General features: G+C 56.9%; 1 protein-coding gene across 6 annotated transcripts in view; it reads right to left on the reverse strand.

The window, feature by feature from the left end:
* Window positions 1–15,523, reverse strand: part of Atp11a (ATPase phospholipid transporting 11A) — a 76,024-nt gene extending 60,501 nt beyond the window's left edge. For all 6 annotated transcript variants that reach the window (XM_023715217.1, XM_023715214.1, XM_023715216.1 and 3 more), the window contains exon 1: window positions 15,479–15,523. In XM_023715217.1, the coding sequence (XP_023570985.1) occupies window positions 15,479–15,508 (30 nt within the window). In that variant the 5' untranslated portion in view covers window positions 15,509–15,523. The remainder of the gene's footprint in view (window positions 1–15,478) is intronic.
* Between the last annotated feature and the right edge of the window lie 1,791 nt (window positions 15,524–17,314).

Here is a 17,314-nt window from a genome sequence, read left to right on the forward strand (position 1 = left end):
ACCGCTCCGTGGCCCACAGCACGATACAATGTGTCAGAATGGCACACAGTGTGCTACACCATGATATAGTGTGTCAGAGCATCACACTGTGTCCCATAAATAGGTACAAGGGCTATTAGTCATTTACAAACGAAAACTAGAACCAAGCAGAAATAAACACAAGAAAACTGACTTCTGTCTTCGACTTCTGGCTACTAAAGCTCGCTGGCGCCAGGCTGCCTCCAGCTCACAGCACTGCTGCCCTTCAGAGGTGACCAAGTCGCAGGAAAGGCTCACTCGCTCCATCCGAAGGCAGACCCAAGCTCAGGTCGGAAACCTCCACACTGATTCACACTTGAGCCTTAGTTATTTTTTTTTAAACTTCTTTATTTGTCTGAAGCTGTAAAGTTATCAGCCAAGCTCCCAAACACCCACCTCCTGGTGGTTCGGCTTCCGAAGTACCACTTTAACTCATCAATTCTTCATGAGATAAGTTCCCTGACCACCAAACAGCATAAAAGCCGAGCTTTATGGCCCAAGCTCTGTGAGCACCAGGCTAACCAACAGGCTCTCAGCAAAGGACAGCAGATCTGCTGGTGTGGGCTTGTAAATGAAGTGAGGCAGCAAGTACTGCTAAACAGTCCAGAAAACTAAAGCATTCAGAATGTAGAAAAACGAGACTCATCTCTTTACTATCTGCGCAGCGTCACCAAAGCACGCCTGCGAGGTCTGTACCACATGGAAACTGAAGCGCAGAGGACTACAAGCGCGAGTAAGCTGCACGGACCTCATGAGCGAGAGTGGCACCTTTCTCCCAAAGGAGGCGCCCTTTGCACAGGCTCACGCGTCTTGAAAGGCGCACACCAATCTTCCGAGACTGCACTGGGTGTCCAGAGAACTGGCGAGGGGCAGAAGCACGACCCGCGTTTCCCCAACAGCCGCGGCCTTGTGGCTGTCCACCTCTAGCACGGCCGCCTATGGTTACACCACTGCCCGGGAAGAGCCACACCGCTCCACACCACCAGGACCACACAGGCTGCATGGCATGCTCCCAAGGATGGGAACATGACAGCGAACACCTCCACACCCCAAAGGCAGGACTAGGCATCACGCTGTCCATGTCCTCACTTTAAACTCTGGCTAACAGAGAACTGGTGCTACTGTGGTGTCACTGTGACACCTGGGTATCTGCCAAGTCACCATCAGAAGCCATCTGAAGGTGGCCCTGTCCCCAGTCTGTTTCCAACTGGAGTCAGCACTGATCAAAGCAATGGTCCTTGGAGTCTTGTGGCCCCAGATCTTCCCAGCTCGCTTTTGTCATAGCAGGTGCCAATGCCGGGGTCTCCTTCAGCCTCACTCCAGTCGTGGTGGCCTCCTAGCTTGCAGCAGCTGACAACACAGCTAAAGACAGCAGGGTGACTAAAAATAGCAGAATGCTGGGGCTGTCTCTGGTGACAGGATTCACACACCACAGAGATACTGACCACTCTGCGGCCAGCCACACAGCAGGGACAGGGCCAGGGCCTACTCCTTCTGAGCCTGCAGAGTCACAGGCAGCCCAGGAAACCAGCGCAAGAGGGCATGTACTCAGCCAAGAGCGGTAAAGCTTCTGATCTGTCACAGATGGCATGTCACAAAAGGGCGGCCTTGCGGTCAGGCCACACTAACATGCGCCTTCCACCCAGAGAATGGTCACATGGGTTCTGAGACAGACTACCATGCTCTGGACCCTGTGTGAGGGCAAAGCCTTCGTCCACACTGATCCCAGCCGGCATGCACAGCATGCAGCAGCCCACGTGGCTGCCACGCATGACCACTCTATGAAGCTTCCCACTTCTCACCAGTGGCCGTGTCCTGCCACACTCATGGACAGCACAGCAGCTGCAGACCGTGCAGCTCTGTGGGCCTGAAATGCTCACTGCACTGCCCTTTCCAGGCAGTCTGCCACGCTGCTGCAGGGCAAGGGTGCTTTTCCTCTGCTTACCAGGAAGCCCCCGCCGCACCAGGAAGTGTCCCTCCATGAGGGACACGCAGAATGAGGAGAGCCTTTACAGTGTTCCTGATGCTGTGGACAGGCCCGCAGGCAGGGCGGGAGTTGACAAGGGCCAATGCAAACTCTCCCGGCAGCCCCGTGGCCTCAGGGACCAGACTGGAGGCAGGAAGGGGGCCCAGCAGGCCTACCCATGACATCTGTGCGGCCCAATTCTTTCCCAAGCAAAGACCAGAAACCAAGCTCTCTGTGGTGCCGTCACATTTTTAAAAATTTATTTATTTGGTACAGGGTCTCACTACACAGCTCAGACTCATAGTGATCTTCCTCTCTCGGACTCCTCGGCACCGGGATTACAGATGTGTGCTACCACACCTGGCTTTGGTGGCCAGCACAGTGCACCTGGGGTTCTGGGGCCAGCACGGCATATGGTACTGGGGATCGAACACAGGTCCTTGTCCTTGCCAGGCAGGTGCTTAAACCGCCCAGCTATCTCCCCAGCCCTGTGTCACATTTTTTGGAGAGTCCCTGATACTCCCATTGGATTTTAAATTCCAGGGGGAAGAGACCAGTTCTTGTTTTGTTTTCTGCACTCGCAACACCTAGCACAGCGCCTCATCCCCAGAGGGTGCTCTCTAATTACAGGATGAACAATGCAGAAAAGTACCGCAGCTAAGTGTGCTAAAAATACGGCAAGTTATCACCAGGAACAGCTACGAGTTTCCCGGTACCTGCAACACCAAGTTATTTTAAGGGATGCACTGAACACACACAAGAGCTTTACAGCTAAATAGTAAACTAAAAATTTGCAATGTCCCCAAAGTGTCCTACAGAATATTTCTGGCCAGCAATAACCCAAGGAAGAGGTCTTCGGCACTGGAAGTCTCAATGCAGCAAGGTCAGGGCTGCATTTTTGTTTCACGCCATCTTTTTCTTGGGTACAGCCCCTTTGGCTCTGTGGGGACACTTCAGACACATGCTTGCTGCGACTCTGCTCCTCTTTGCCCTCCAAACTGCCGAAGTAAATGGCCAACTCTCCCAGCTTGAAGGCTAAGGTGGGTGGTTTGTTTCTGTTTTGTTCTGTTGTTTGTTTGTTTTTTGGCTGGAACTGAGGATTAAACTTGCCAGGCAAGTGCTTATTCTACTGAGCCATCTCCCCAGCCCCTAAGGTGGGTGGTTTGTTTCTGTTTTGTTCTGTTGTTTGTTTGTTTTTTGGCTGGAACTGAGGATTAAACTTGCCAGGCAAGTGCTTATTCTACTGAGCCATCTCCCCAGCCCCTAAGGCGGGTGGTTTTCTGCATCTGGCCACCCCAGCACCAGCAAGACGCTTGCTAAGGAAACATGAGCATATGGGGGAGAAAGCCGCTGCCTACACCAGACTAAGACTGCTGAGGCGTCTGCTGGACAGACGGCTGCAGAAAGGGTCTGGAGCCAGGCATCGCTGTGTAGCACCCATGGAGCATTCCTGCTGCCGTCCGGCCCTTGCTCCTGCACTGCAGCACGCCATCCTCAGGGCCCTGGCTCAGGCGTGCCCTGTCCTGGGGTCTCCAGGGATGGGGTCCTTACTGCCTCAGCTCCACCTGCTGCCACTGCAGCTGGGCACAACCGGGCAGCTATGTGCCTGGTCTGCCGCGCGTCTGAGCTCTGTGCCAGCAGGACCTGTGAACCTCGAATGTGGAGACTACACCTGCACAGCCACAGGCGTCGCCAGACTCGGCCTGCCTGGGTGCGGCTCTGCGGCATGGGCCACGCACTGGAGACTCGTCCTGTCCACCAGCACACAGAGGGCCGTGGGTGGCTTTCTATGGAGGACCTGGCACAGGGCAGATGGCAGTGGCTGGAGAACAGGGGGAGCAAGGCCTCCCCTTGAAGTCTGTTCTCCTAGAGGCCTCTCCTGCCAACGCGCTGAGCCACATGAGGCTGCATCGTGCTGGATCCGATTTACCGTTGGTCCCAGTCTGCAGCCTGGTTGCCCCCAAGCGGGGCTGGGGCTCAAATCACCTACCAGGTCCACTGTCACCCCAAAAGAGAAAAAATAGGTCTTGGGGACATGTTGGGGAGCCCTAGCCACCAACCACAGCCGAGGGTGGTGGGGAGCAGGAAAAGTTTGTTTGTTTGCAAGAGGAGGTAAAAATAAAGGAAAGCAGCCTGGCAGAAGCAGAAACACTACACCCAGCTCTGCAGTGATGAGGAGCCGTGTCATATGCCAGGGTGGGGCCCACTCAGTGCAAGGGGGCTGGCGCAGTCCTCTGTGTAGAAGCAACTAACAGCGGCCGCTGTTTCACCCGCCAACATCGCTGGATCCAAGCAGGGAACCAGGCTGGTCAGCCCCGCTGTGGGTCCTCCAGAGGCTAAAAACCAATCAGCAGATCAAAACTAAACCCTACAAACACAATGGCAGCATCTCAGATGCACAGGGACCCACAGTCTCACACCCCGAGGTGTGAAAAGCACCCGAGGGCCTGGGATGCTGCTCTGACTCTGCTCAGTGCTTTCCAGAAAGGCATTTCCCAAAGAACCCTGCTCAGAGCCTGAGAGGGCAGGGAGAGGTGCTGCTTTGCAGTGGCTGAGCTGAGCCCGAGCCGACCTGGGAAAGGCAGCTCAGGAGGTGAACGCAGCGCAGGGAGCAGACACCGCAGCTGGCCAGGGCCCAGCTCACAGCAGGAGCAGAGACTGACCCGTGCTCCCCCGTGGAGGTGCGTAGCCCTCATCTGTTAGGCCGCTGGATCCCCTCCAGCAGGTGACTTTCTGTGAGGGGCTGGGGACTCGCAGTCCAGGAAACAGACTGACCCCTTGCCCTGACCTGAACCACCTCCTGCACAGATTAAGTGGAAAGAGAAGCAAACAGTGTTTCTCAGGAGTCCCTGCATGGGACCACACGGCTGGCCCTCTCCCAGGCCAGCACCTTTCTCTGGGCCCTTGGAGCTCCCAAGCAGCAGCTGGGGCCTGTAAGTTCCCAGCAGTCAGGACACTGATCTGAAATTACCCGCAGGTCGGGGGAAGGTGGGAGACATGGCCGATCCCTTGCAAGGCAGCTGCACCCCGGCTGAAGAGGCACTGGCCAGAACAGGAAGTCAGTTCTGCAAGGAACTCCAGTGAAAGGCTGCAAGCCTGGGGAGACGAGCCTGCAGCACGTGCCAGAGAGCAGTGTCTGCCAGGTGCAGGGACCAGCCAGACCAGCCAGGAATGGGGGACCAGCCAGGTGTGTGGCAAGGCTGAGCAGAGGAGCTGGCCCCAGCAGCCCGCCCAGCTGAGAAGGCCCAGGCCCAGCTCTCCAAAGGTGCAGATGGCCCAACATGTGCTTCTGGGCGTGGGGGTGGGCACTAGGACAATGGTACTTTCAGGAGGTTTGGGGTCAGCACCTTGCTGTGGAAAGCAATCACGGCCCAGTGACGGGAGGGTGGGTGCTTGGTGCACTGTGCAGTCAACGTGGAAGGCGTGGTCCTCTGATGTACAGGCCATATGGAGGAGCCCCAAAGGCATGACAGCAAAGGACCTGGAAGTCATGAGGGGACACGCACCACCCCACAGCACCCGCTGTGGGTCATGGCCACCAGACAGAAAGCAGAGGGTGTAACAGGGATGGGCCAGCCACAGCATGACAGCTGCCTGACTTTCCCTGGGCCCCTCGCATCTGCACCTCCCACTAGGAACAGCAAGTGTCAGGACCCCAGGTAATGACGGCAGACAGTTGTGCTGGGTCAGGGTTCGCAGTCACTGTCATCATTCTCAGCCTTTGCTGTTAATGGGCCCGGGCCCTCCGCACCACCACATGCTCATGACAGGTCAGGGAGTCACGGGGGCCCTGCAGGGTTCACCTAGCCTCTGCTTCCCCCTGGGTGGGCAGTGACTCCGTTCCTGCTTACTGTCACCTCCCCCAGATGAACACTCAGCCCCTGCCCCCTGGAGCCCACAGCATGAACCAAAGTGTCCCTGTCCTCCAGCCAGGCCTGTTAAGTGAAGGGACATCAGGGACACACGATCTTAGATTTTCTACACCTTTGGTCCTGCCAGCCCTGCCCATGGTAGACAATGGAAGTTTCCAGGCATTGGATTGGGTCCGAGACAGCCAGCGCACTGTGGGCTTAGGTCCTATGGGTGCTATGGGGAGAGGCGGGGAGGCGGGGCCTGCTCAGGTCTTAGTGGCATCCCAGCCCTGTGTCCCTCAGCCTGTCATCCACCGTGTGCTCTTGCCCCGATGTCCGCCACACCACAGACCCAGAAGCAACGGAGCAGAGGGACCTCGAAGCTCTGGATCAGAACTGTGCCGTCCTCCCCTGGGACTCTATCACAGTGAGAAAAGCAGTGCACACTGCGGGCAGATGTGAGTCAGCCTGGTGTCACTTGCGAGGACAGCTGCAGGTGAGCCAGCCCCAGCCACTCCTTGAGCTCAAGTGGGAGGCCTGAGTGCTGGATGGCACTCACAGCTCATCTTCCTGGCCGCCCCAGACTGCCTGCCATGAAGGGGTGTCTTCATGGCCCAACTCTGTGAGACATGATTATTCAATCAAAACTCTTAGAAGGCCCGAACTAGCAAGAAGAGGACCTTCATGACCCAAACCAGGCCATGCTTCATGAAAAGAGGGTGGGGCCAGTAAGACAGCTCAGCAGACTAAGCGCCTGCTTAGGCAAGCGCAGAGACTGGGGTTCGATCCCCGACACCATATGCCCACCAGCCCCGCCCCCAGGCACAATGAGCCAGCCACTGAGACTGGGCGTGATGGTGCACCCCGGCAATCCCAGTACTGGGGAGGCTGAAAACAGGAGGGTCACTACAAGGCCAAGCTACCTAGTAAGACCCTGTACAAAAAAAATAATTAAAAAAAAAAAAGAAAAAAACCCAGAAAGGACAGGGTGATTTATGAAACTGGAGACTTTAACTGCAGGACCAGCACCAGCACCGCCTCCCAGGGAAGTGACAGGATACACCAGACACAACTTTAAGTTTAATCCATCTACTTCTCAGTCATCTGGGGGCGTGGAAGCATGAACATCACAGGTTGAAAAGACAGACGACTGGCGGGGCTCGGCTGGGGGTGGCGACACTGACCTGGCGGGTGTGAATGCTGGGCTCAATCTCTAGGGCCACAAAAAGGGAAGGACGCTCAACTTGCCAGGCGCGCAGCGCACGCCCATGAGTAGAGCATCAGGAGGCTGAGGCAGGAGGGTGCCTGCTGGTTCAAGGCTGAAAGTGAGTTCCAGGCCAGCCTGAACTGCAGAGTGAGAACTCAACAAAACAAAACAAAAATTATTTAAGCCAGTTAGTAGGAGAACAATCTCACCTAAACCCCTTACCCATGCACTTAGGGAAAGCCACGTAACGCTGACACAGTGTGCTGCGACAAAACTGTGACTGCTCTCAAGCGGGAAGACATCAGCGGCCTGAGAGCTGGAGGTAACTTTACGGCATTTGTCTCTCATTACTGAAGTTCTATTTGCCCTGAGATAAAAACCCTATTTTCTTTCCTGGAATAACAGCCCCGCTTCCTGCCACTCAGAGCACTTAATTAAGCAAACGTAAAGCTCAGTAAATTCCCTTGCTCAAGTGTTTACCTTTAAAAATACTGAGCACCACCGATCATTTAAAGGGCAAACCCTCCCGCCTGGGTACGTTTCCCATTAAAACTTAAGCGGGGCTCAGGTTCCCCAAAGTTTCCTCCCCCCCCCCCCCCACGGTCTGCTTTATTGACTGGAAACGCTTTCTCCAGAAAGCGGAACGTGTGGCACCAATCCGGGGAACAAATGCCACGTCCACCGGCCCGGGTCCGAGGAGGGAGCCACGCGCGCCGAGCCCGACAGGATCGACTTTGTGTCACGTGCTCTGCCACCGCAAAAAGCGCACACAATCCACCGCTTATTAATTCAATAGCCCAACACATTCTGATCAGCCTGAAAGTCACACTTCACGTGAAATTGGGCACAGAAGGTCAAATCCGGCGAGCTCTCCACCTGGAAACTAAAGCCAAAGCGGACTGAGGAGGCAGAGACAGAGGACAGGCTGCGGCCCAGGCGGTGCAGTGTCCGCAGAGGTTAGCGCAGAAGGGGCCAGCCAGGCACGTGGCCAGAGGGGCCGTCCGGGTACAGAGGCCCGGGGCCAGCAGAAGCCCTCGCCAATGCTGGCACGAAATGGCACAGCAGGAGCCACCCGGGGCCACAGGCCGGGTGGGGCTTGGTGGGGCTGGCCTGCGCCCCGCACCCTCTGCCCAGTGCCAGATGCAGGGCGGCTCCTGTGTCCCTCACCTCCGGGCCCTTCTGCCCAGGAAGTGGGCAGCGCTGAAACAGTTAAGTCATCTCCCTGCTCAGAGAAAAGAGGATTTCCTTCTCAGTCCTATTTCCAGCCAGGATTAGGGACAGCCAAGTTCTGCCCCTCAGATGTCACCTCCATTTCTAGGTGGTATTTCAAGGTCCCCAAGATCCCCCACTTGGGCAGGAAGGCAGCAAAAACACCACCAAAGGGTCCTTGATGAGGAGAGGGACGTGTGGCCTGGGCCTGCTCACGTCCAGGGGCCCATGCTGCGAGGCCCCTACAGCGCCTCTCCTCTCCAGAGAGTGTGTTGTTTGGGTTCAGAATCCCCACAAACTGTCTCAGGGATGGTGACCTCCGACCTAGGTCTGCAGGGGACAGCCAGGAGCGAGCTGGCGTGACAGCCACAGGGCACGATAGCCACAGCGCCTGGACAGGCCATTGGTGCTTCGTAAGGCCATCCATTTCTGATGTTATTTAACTCACCTTACCATTTTTGGATTAAGACAAAAACAAAATGGCACTGGAGAACACATCTGGAGTCAAATCCTTTGAGATCCTCCCCAAGAGACCAGGTGACCCTGGGCACAAGCCAGGCGCACACACCTTCCTGACCTCAAGCGCCCTGGACAGCATGAGCCTCAGCAGTGGGGGCCCAGCAGGCCCCGGGTCCAAGGGCTTATGCAGTGAGCGAGGCATCCCTCCCCAATGGAATGAATGATGCTTCTGTTATAACAAAGTTAGTAAGGCTCTGGATATTTTTAAAAGAGAGCAAGCTCACAGACACCAGTGGGCTCAGAATTTACCAGGTGCCCTGCGGTGTACTACAGGCAGCCATGGGGGTTCTACGCCCTGGGCACTGACACAGGTGATGCCCAATGATCCTGTCCCACTGGAACTCCAAACCCAACATCCAGCAGCCACTGCCCAACCTTGCTCCACACACAACGGGGTCCTGCACAGGGCAGGCCCAAGGCAAGCCCCCAAAGAGCAATTCTGCTCCCTGCAGACCTGTACCAACAACCAGTGGCCCAACCAGTAGCCTGGCTTCATGAGCAGGCAGGCCCAATCCACTCTGGTGACAATGGTGACATCTGTCTTGTCAGTAAGCCAGATGCTAGTGTTTGGGCTTTAAGGTAGGAAGCCAGACAGGGCTTCACCACACTGTCTCCAAATCAGCCTCTCTCCTACCTGCCCCCCAGGCAGGAAAAGAAAAAAGGGCACAAACACAACTTCACTCTGCTTCACTGTCTGAGCATCAGGATGGCCACGCGAGCCTCCTCCTTGCTGCCTCCGTGGCTCAGGCATGTGCTGGGCACCCCGGAGGGCAGCGCTTCATGAGGCCAGTTTCTACGCAGTGCTGTGTGGGTGCTCGCCACTGCCCAACTCACAGGATGCAGCAGGAGCCCAGGCCGAGGGCAGGGGCCACAAGGGGCACGACACTCGCTGCTCAGGCTGGGTGGGGCATCCCGATGACCACCCCACGACCACCTTACCCCGAGCTCAATAGGCTTAGTTAGGTCCCCTCTAGACTGCCCTGACCCGGGAGGGGACAGACATGGGACGGGGCTGAGCATTGGTCACAGGTCGGGTCTGTGGGCTGAGGCTCGCGGAGCCACAGAGGTGGCTGCCCCCACCAAGGAGGTGGCAGCCACACATGCAGGTCCGGCTCAGTGTCTGAGGTAAGTGCAGGGCAAGAGGGAGGAAGGACCAGCCTGCACAGCGCTGAAGCTCCGTGGAGGAAGAGGAGGTGGGCTTCTACAGACACCTGGTCCACCCTGGCCACACAGTATTCAGCAGTCACCCTGATAGCTGAAGCCTAGTCACCGAGCCCCAGCGCCAGCCTGCCAGGCATGGGCAAGGGCAAGGGCAAGGCTCAGGCACGGGCAGCGCCGAGACCACAGCGAAGCCCGCCTGCCCACCCTCCCTCCCCCGGTGACAGCACTGGGCCCAGCCACAGGTGTGAGCTCCGTCCTCTGAGCATCTCTGCTGCTGTCCTCCCCACTGGGGGCTCCCCTGGCCCCTCAGGTGAGACAGGAAGGACTTTGTCTGGGGACAGAGATGACTCCCACCCCACAGCTCTGCCGCAGCTGTGCAGGAGCTCCGGCTGCCGCTGGCATGTGTGCACGTTTGCACACAAACATCACCAAGGACACCCAATGCGCGTGCAACCTGTGACACGTCACGGCCTCCCTCCCAGGTGGCCTGGGCCCCCACTTGAACAGTGGGTGGCCCCCGCAGGAAGGTCCAGGCAGTGATAGCCACAGCTACGACCGGCGCTTCACTTCTGGGGAGACGGAGCACCCCACTCGCCTGCACCTCGAGCCACCTGTGGGACAGCAGCACCGCACAGGGGCGAGGCTCAGGCAGCAGCTGGCCTCATCACAGTCCACGCCGACAGGGACCTGGCAGGGGACCTCGGAAGCAAGGTCAGGGTGCTCATGGGGTCATCCAGGTGACAGGACTGGGACAAGTGTGACCAGGCCCTGGGCTCCGGCTCCACCCAGAGACAGGTGTGAGACTATGCCCTGCCATGCAGAAACCACAGGGCAAGGGGAACAGGACTGGGCACGTAGGACAGACGCTCCCCTCAACGGCTCCCAGGTCTCTGTGACAGAGCCCACGTGAAACCTCGGGAAAGGGCCCGTGCAAACCCCTCCTCTCCTCAGGAGTCCCTGCAGGCTCAGCCCATCCCTGCCTCGCCCCTCCCCCACACCCTTCTTGGGTTGGCCCAGGACCAGGGCTGCCACCAACTTCCTGGGCTCTAAGGAACCTGACGGCCTGGCTTTTGGGAAGATGCTTTGCACAGGTAACAGCCCTGCCTTCGAAGCCTCGTCTCCAGTGGGAGGGGAAAAGGATGTATTTTCATTCACTTTCAAGTTAAAAAAAACCCTTTGTCACTTGAGAACCCCAAGAAACTAACAGCCCTCCCCTGGCTACTTCTACAGAAACATACAGATTATTTCCATGCACTTCGGGTCATCTGATCCTGGCACCGGGCAGCAGAGACAAGTGCCACGAGTCTCCTCTTACAGCGGTCGGGCAGAGGCAGACGCATGCCGGCCCGGGACAACCTGCTGGCGCCGCGCCGCTCCCAAGACACAACCACCCCACGTGCACCCCTACGCTCCTGGGCTCCACGGGCACAGCAGGTGGAAGTGGAGATGGTGAGTGGCAGGCAGCTGCTGCCTTAAAGGACAGGGAGGCCCACACCTGTCCCCCATGGACCTGTGACGTGTGTCTCCAGAGAGCAGGTGGGTATGACACCTCAAGAGTAAAGCCAAAGGCTGGTGAGACAGCTCAGTGGACTAAAGCACCTGCTCAGGCGAGCGCAGGGTCTTGGCTCATTCCCTGGCATCACAGGCGGTGCCAGCCCAGCCCCTAGGGCAGGCTAAGCTGGCCAGAGTCTGGGGGTGTAGTGGTGTAGGCCTGTAATCCCAGCACTGGGGAGGCTGAAAGCAGGAGCATCAACACGAATCCGAGCTGCATAGTGAGACCCTGCAACAACCAAGTACATTAAAAATAAATAAATAAAGCCAAAGGCAGTTGGGAAATATTGTGCAACAGGGACGGAAGAGGGGTGGATGCTCGCTAAACACACTCAGAACAAGACTAAAAATGCGCTAAGGGACCACACCCTTGAGAAGGACCAGGTTCACAGGAGAAGGGTGACCACAAATACCCAGACCCAAACAGCCCGGAGCCTCCCAGGTCAGCTGTGCCCTGCTCCACTTTCACAACGTGGAGAAAGAGTTGAAGGGTGGGCCCAGAGAGGCCAGGAACCACCCTGTCACCGACCAACCCTAGGCTCTGGCACTGGTCCAGCGGCTGCCCAAGAGGGACAAGGCAGCCCCAGCTCTGCCCAAAGAACTGACGGGCACGGTTCGCAGCCCACTGCCCCTGGGTCAGCCCAACCTGAAAGGCCTGTCTCCTTTCTGTGCGAGAGGAATGGGTCACATGGCTGGGAAGGACCTGGCCACTAGGATGGCCAGAGCAGCCCTGCATGCCCCAAAACAGCACACCTCAGGCAGCAGGGCCACCAGACAGGGCTGGGCCAGCACCCCAGGCAGGGACCCCAACAGGCAGAGAGGCACGGAGTGCAGCTCACTGTGTTCACACGCTGGCAGGCGCCCCACTCCCCTGAAAACGTCTGGGCCACCACAGGGGCCGCCATCCACTCACCCGGGAAGACTGGCTCTGAGAGCTGACTGAGGCCCCTGCCCGAAAGCAAGAGCTTGAGCCAGAAAGTCGGTGCATTGAGCGAGGGACTGCCGACAGCAGCTCTCCAGAGCGGGGCTTTTCTACCTAAGCCGTTTCTGCATTCCGAAATGATCCTGAAGACTGTGTTCCCAACACAGGCCCTGGAGGGCATACTGTCACTGATCCTTCTCACTCCCCTTATCTGCTTGTTCTAAGACATGCTCCACGGAAAGAGAACCCAGTGGTTCAAGTGGCCTCACCCAGGATCCTGAGAGATGACTCTCACCACTAACCCCCGCAAACAGTAAAATTCCCTTCAGCAGGGACCAATGTGGCTCTTGGTTACGTCTGTCCTGACAGGTTCAGGTGTCTGCAAGGCTGGCTGAGGAGCACACTGGACTCATGGGGAAAAGCTGGACACGACCCTTGTGGAACAGTGACACACACACACACACACACATAGGAAAGTGTGGACACCAAAGCCAAGGCTGGCCAGGTGGGGGCAGGGGTAGCACCTGCTCAGGAAGGGTTGGGGTCCCCAAGCCCACAGCTGCACCCTCCTCTTGGGCTGCATACCACCCACCACCACACTGACCACTCCGCCATCACCCTCTTCTAGTCTGCACCCAGTTCAGCATGAGGTCTGCTCAACTCTGGCTACCTTCTAGAACCTTCCATGATACACTGAGTTTACTTGTTGGTGACTGGCCTCCCCGTCCTAGGTGAGCTACAAGGAGTGAGACTTGGGTCTCTGCAGCCCACGTGGCAGGCAAGATGTCAAGGAACACACGGGAGTCCTGAGCTGGAAACCCACGCTGCAGCCGTGGTGGTCAAGGTAAGGGAGGGAGGGCCCCCGGGGCGGGACAGAGGCACCAGGCAGGAGGAAGGAAGCCATTCCTGCAGGGTAGGTGACGTCACCCCAGACAGGAAGAGCAGCTGGGCACCCAGAGCACCGTTGCAGGACTGGCCCCTCTTCAAAGGGGGCAGCCACCCCAACCCAGAGGATGGAGTAGGGACTCCCCAGGGCCTGAGATGCGGTGTGCCCTTCACCCAGCACCTGCCATAGGTGGGGGCCATGTACAGTTCAATCCTTGCGGGGGTCCAGATGCCCTCTCACGCGGTGAAAGCGGTGTGCAGAGAACCAGTACTCAATCCTGCGGGCAGCACTCCCACTGCTGCCAGACGCTCACCGCTGCGACCTTCTACTGTGCGTGTCTCAGATGACGTCCACGTGAAAGCAAAAATAATGCCCTATTCAATCTTGCTGAATTTCCAGTGCTGTAAAAATTACTTTCTATTGATTTGCGCTGTAAATAAATAGCGCCTGTACCTGCATTTAGCTGGGCTAACAGAATGTTTGTGAGTGAGACGCAGAACTCTCACGTCCACCTCGTTCCTGTCAGACCAGGGCCAGGACCCAAGAGCAACTTTCGCCATAGGTTTCAGGGCCCAACACATTTACAAACAGGGCACCTGCAGGAGCACACATATCTGCAGCCGGCACAGGGCCGTGTGATGGAGCGAACAACGTAAGCCTCTTTGCCGAGGTCGTCGTGCTGAGCCTCTGGCACAAGGTAAAAGCATCTGGCTGCGTCTGTTCTAGAGGAACAGGCATTCAAGAGGTTCTTAAGGCAGGGTGTGACGCAGCACTGGAATGTCAAGGTTAACAAATCCAGGCTGGTGGCGCATGCCTATGATCCCTGCCCTCTGGAAGGATGAGGCAGGAAAACTCAAGTTCAATTCTGCCTGGGGTAATTTTGCAAGATCTTGTCTCAGAATAAGAAAAGCTCAGCTGGGGATATAGCTCAGTGTGAAGGCCCTGGGTTTAATCCTCAGTACAGAAAAAAAAGTTAACTACACAGACTACACCGAAACAGACTACTGGAAGAAGACGCACGGCCCTGACGACAGCGCACAGCAAACCTGCCTGACTGCTGGCTCGTTAAATCTGTGTTAATTATAAACTTCACAAGTCCACTCAAAGGACAGCCAAACTGTGGAGACAGAGCAGCCACTGGTCTGGGCTATCCCCTCAGGAGCCACTTACTTCTCGGGCCTGGAGGCCTAGGCGGTTGAAGTGGTTTCTCTTAGCCCTGTGGGGTAAACTGAGGCTCCTGTGTCACTGACACGGGACTTGGAAGCACACCGCAAGGTCACGCCACATTCCTGAGTTTCCTAAATGGGCCATGTGAAAGGTCAAGTGCAAGTCCACGAGAACCCACGTGTGTGCCACGAGGGCTGCCGCTCTGTGACAAACCACCAATAAAATAAGACGTACAGGAACATGAACACACTGACAACAGTTGAGCCTTTTTAGACGTGGTAAAGCAGGGAGTGGTGGGCGGGGCTGGAGAGATGGCTCAGTGGTCTAAAGCACCTACTTAGAACAAGCTTAGCAAAGCATCGGGGACCGGCCAAGAGTTTGAGGCCAGCTACATAGTGAGTTCAAAGCCAGTCTGAATTACAGGATGCAACACTATCTCAAAATAAAAAGACCTTGTCTCTAAATAACAGAAAGAAATTATAATGTAACAGTTTGTTTCAAAAATAATTAACTACTGTCTGGAAAATATCCTGCAGATTTTTAAAAATCTGACACCTTAGAATGTTATGAACATGCTGGTGCCAGTCCACCGCAGGGTCACAAAGGGCCTCTCTGCTCTCAGGCAACCCTGCCAGGGCCTGTGCCACACAAGCTGCCACAGTGACAAGAGTGACCTGGGCACTGCCTCAGAGCCAGGGCTCTGCCCTCCATCTCTGCACAGCTCTGTCCTGACAAGACCCCGCAGCAGCTCCGACCATCCTCAGACAAGGATGCTGAGGCTGGTGGGGCTGAGCTACCTGTTTCAGGTCCCACAGCTTGGAATGCGGCAGAGGCGAGGGCGGCCGCGCCAGCCAGGCCCACCTGCCTCCTCTACAGTCATCACCAGCGCTCTCCAGCAAGGGGCTGGACTCTCTGGTTATGTCCGCGGTGCCATGGTGGGGCACACAGGCCGCTGGGCACTGAGAAGCAGGTTGCCTGGGATCACACAAAACTGCTGTGCAGCCAACCACAAATAAAATACCTGTAGCAGTGTTTCCAGGGCTTTCTTCATCTTGTGTTACCTTCATGGTTTGGAGGGAACTGGGAAGCTTTCTCAATCCCAGGAATTCCAACTATGTGAGTGCTACCAGGAGAAAGGGCATGTTCACTCACTTTTAGAAAACAAGGAAATATGGATATTTTATCCTAGACTCCTTAATTTTCTTCTAATAAAGGAGGTATAATTTAGTCTATGTATTAGAAGATAACTGAGTTATAAGAAAACATCATGAATGTTTATGGAAAGACTCAGATTAGGGTAGCAGCCACAATGCGCAGGGCTGGGGTGGTGCTGCAGCCTGCCAGCCAGTCTCGGTGGGAGAGGAGACTCAAAAGACAGGGACGGGCTGGAGAGATGGCTCAGTGGTCTAAGGCACCTACTTGGAGCAGGCTTGGCAAAGCACAGGGACCTCGGTTCAATCCCCCAGCACCACATGCCAGCCAGCCCCGCCCCCTGGTAGGCTGAGCTGGCCACACACACACACACACACAATAAATAAATGTAAAAAATAAATTAATTAATTTAAAAAAAAAAGACAGAGACATCACCAAATGGCGCACTAAGCAAAGTTCACAAAGGTGCATCTCTCCAGGTTGGACCCAAGGTGTGGTTTCACCAGGGTCACAAGATGCCAACAGGGAATTAAAATGTCAAGTGCTTGAAAATGTCCTAGGCCAGTGCGCCCGGGACAGCCCCAAAGCCTGCATCTCCCAAATGGACCTGAGCCAGGACCAGGCTGGGAAGGGGCCTGGTGGGGACCTAGGAGGCCCAGGACAGGACGACCCTCTGCCTCACGGTCTTCACACAGCCCCATGCAGGGACACCCCACAACTCCACTCTCTCCTCCATCACACCTCAGAGTGGAAGGCAGCAGGGGAACTGCACGGGCAGGAGCACCGAGGGGCCAGAGGCCTCAAACCTTCCTTCCCAGGTTCCCAGACCCGCTTCTCAGAACCGCCCAGGGCCTTCACTGCTCCATGGCAGCGACAGTCAGTGCTACGGGAGCTCCTACTGCCCCTCACTGCAGGGAAACAAGTGTCACTGACAACTGCTGCTGTGGTGGCTCAGGAGGGACCCAGGCTGGCTCAGGCTGGGGTGAAGGCAGGCCAGCCTCCTGGGGTGCACGGAGCCCCCCAAACACACTCATTGCACTTTCACACAACTTGTACTCACACTAACACACTCACACACACACTCTCACACACTTACACACACACACACTCTAGGAGCCCAGGCAGGTGAACTGGGGCAGAAGGACTGATCCGGTACAATTTCAGGTCGTCTACTCAAAGAGGCAAGAAGACTGCCCGGGCTGATTCCTGCTCCCGGCACAGACGGTCCCACAGGGATGCCCTCCACGCTCTCAACCTGTGACTGGCTGCTGACCCTCAGCTGCTGCCGGACAAAGGCTCCTTGTGCTGGACACAGCGGCCGGAGCGCTGTCCCCGGGACTTGCTCTCGCCTCTGCACACACCCGGGTTTGCACCTACCGCCAGCTGGGGAGCTCTCTTCAGAGCGGCTGCAGACTAGAACCCCCTGAGCCCTGCCCTGCCACCCACGAGGAACCGCGCCTCTCCTCTCCACCGGCCTGAGCCCAAACTTCACATCCAGATACCCGGGGCCGCGCAAAGTCGCATCACACCCGGCTCTCCCTCAGCCTGGAGCAGAGCCTCCGCCTCCCCTGAGCGCGTGCTAGGATCCCCCCACGGGGGCCGCGAGGACCCCCGACTGGACGGGAGCAGGGGCGCGCGCGGCGGAGATCCTGCGCGGAGAGCCGGCGGCGCGGGCGGCGGCCCGACCCGCGCGTTCCTCACCCCG

The sequence above is a fragment of the Octodon degus genome, unplaced genomic scaffold (genome assembly GCF_000260255.1).
Source record: "Octodon degus isolate 3935 unplaced genomic scaffold, OctDeg1.0 scaffold00039, whole genome shotgun sequence".
NCBI classification, from domain to species: Eukaryota; Metazoa; Chordata; class Mammalia; order Rodentia; family Octodontidae; genus Octodon; species Octodon degus.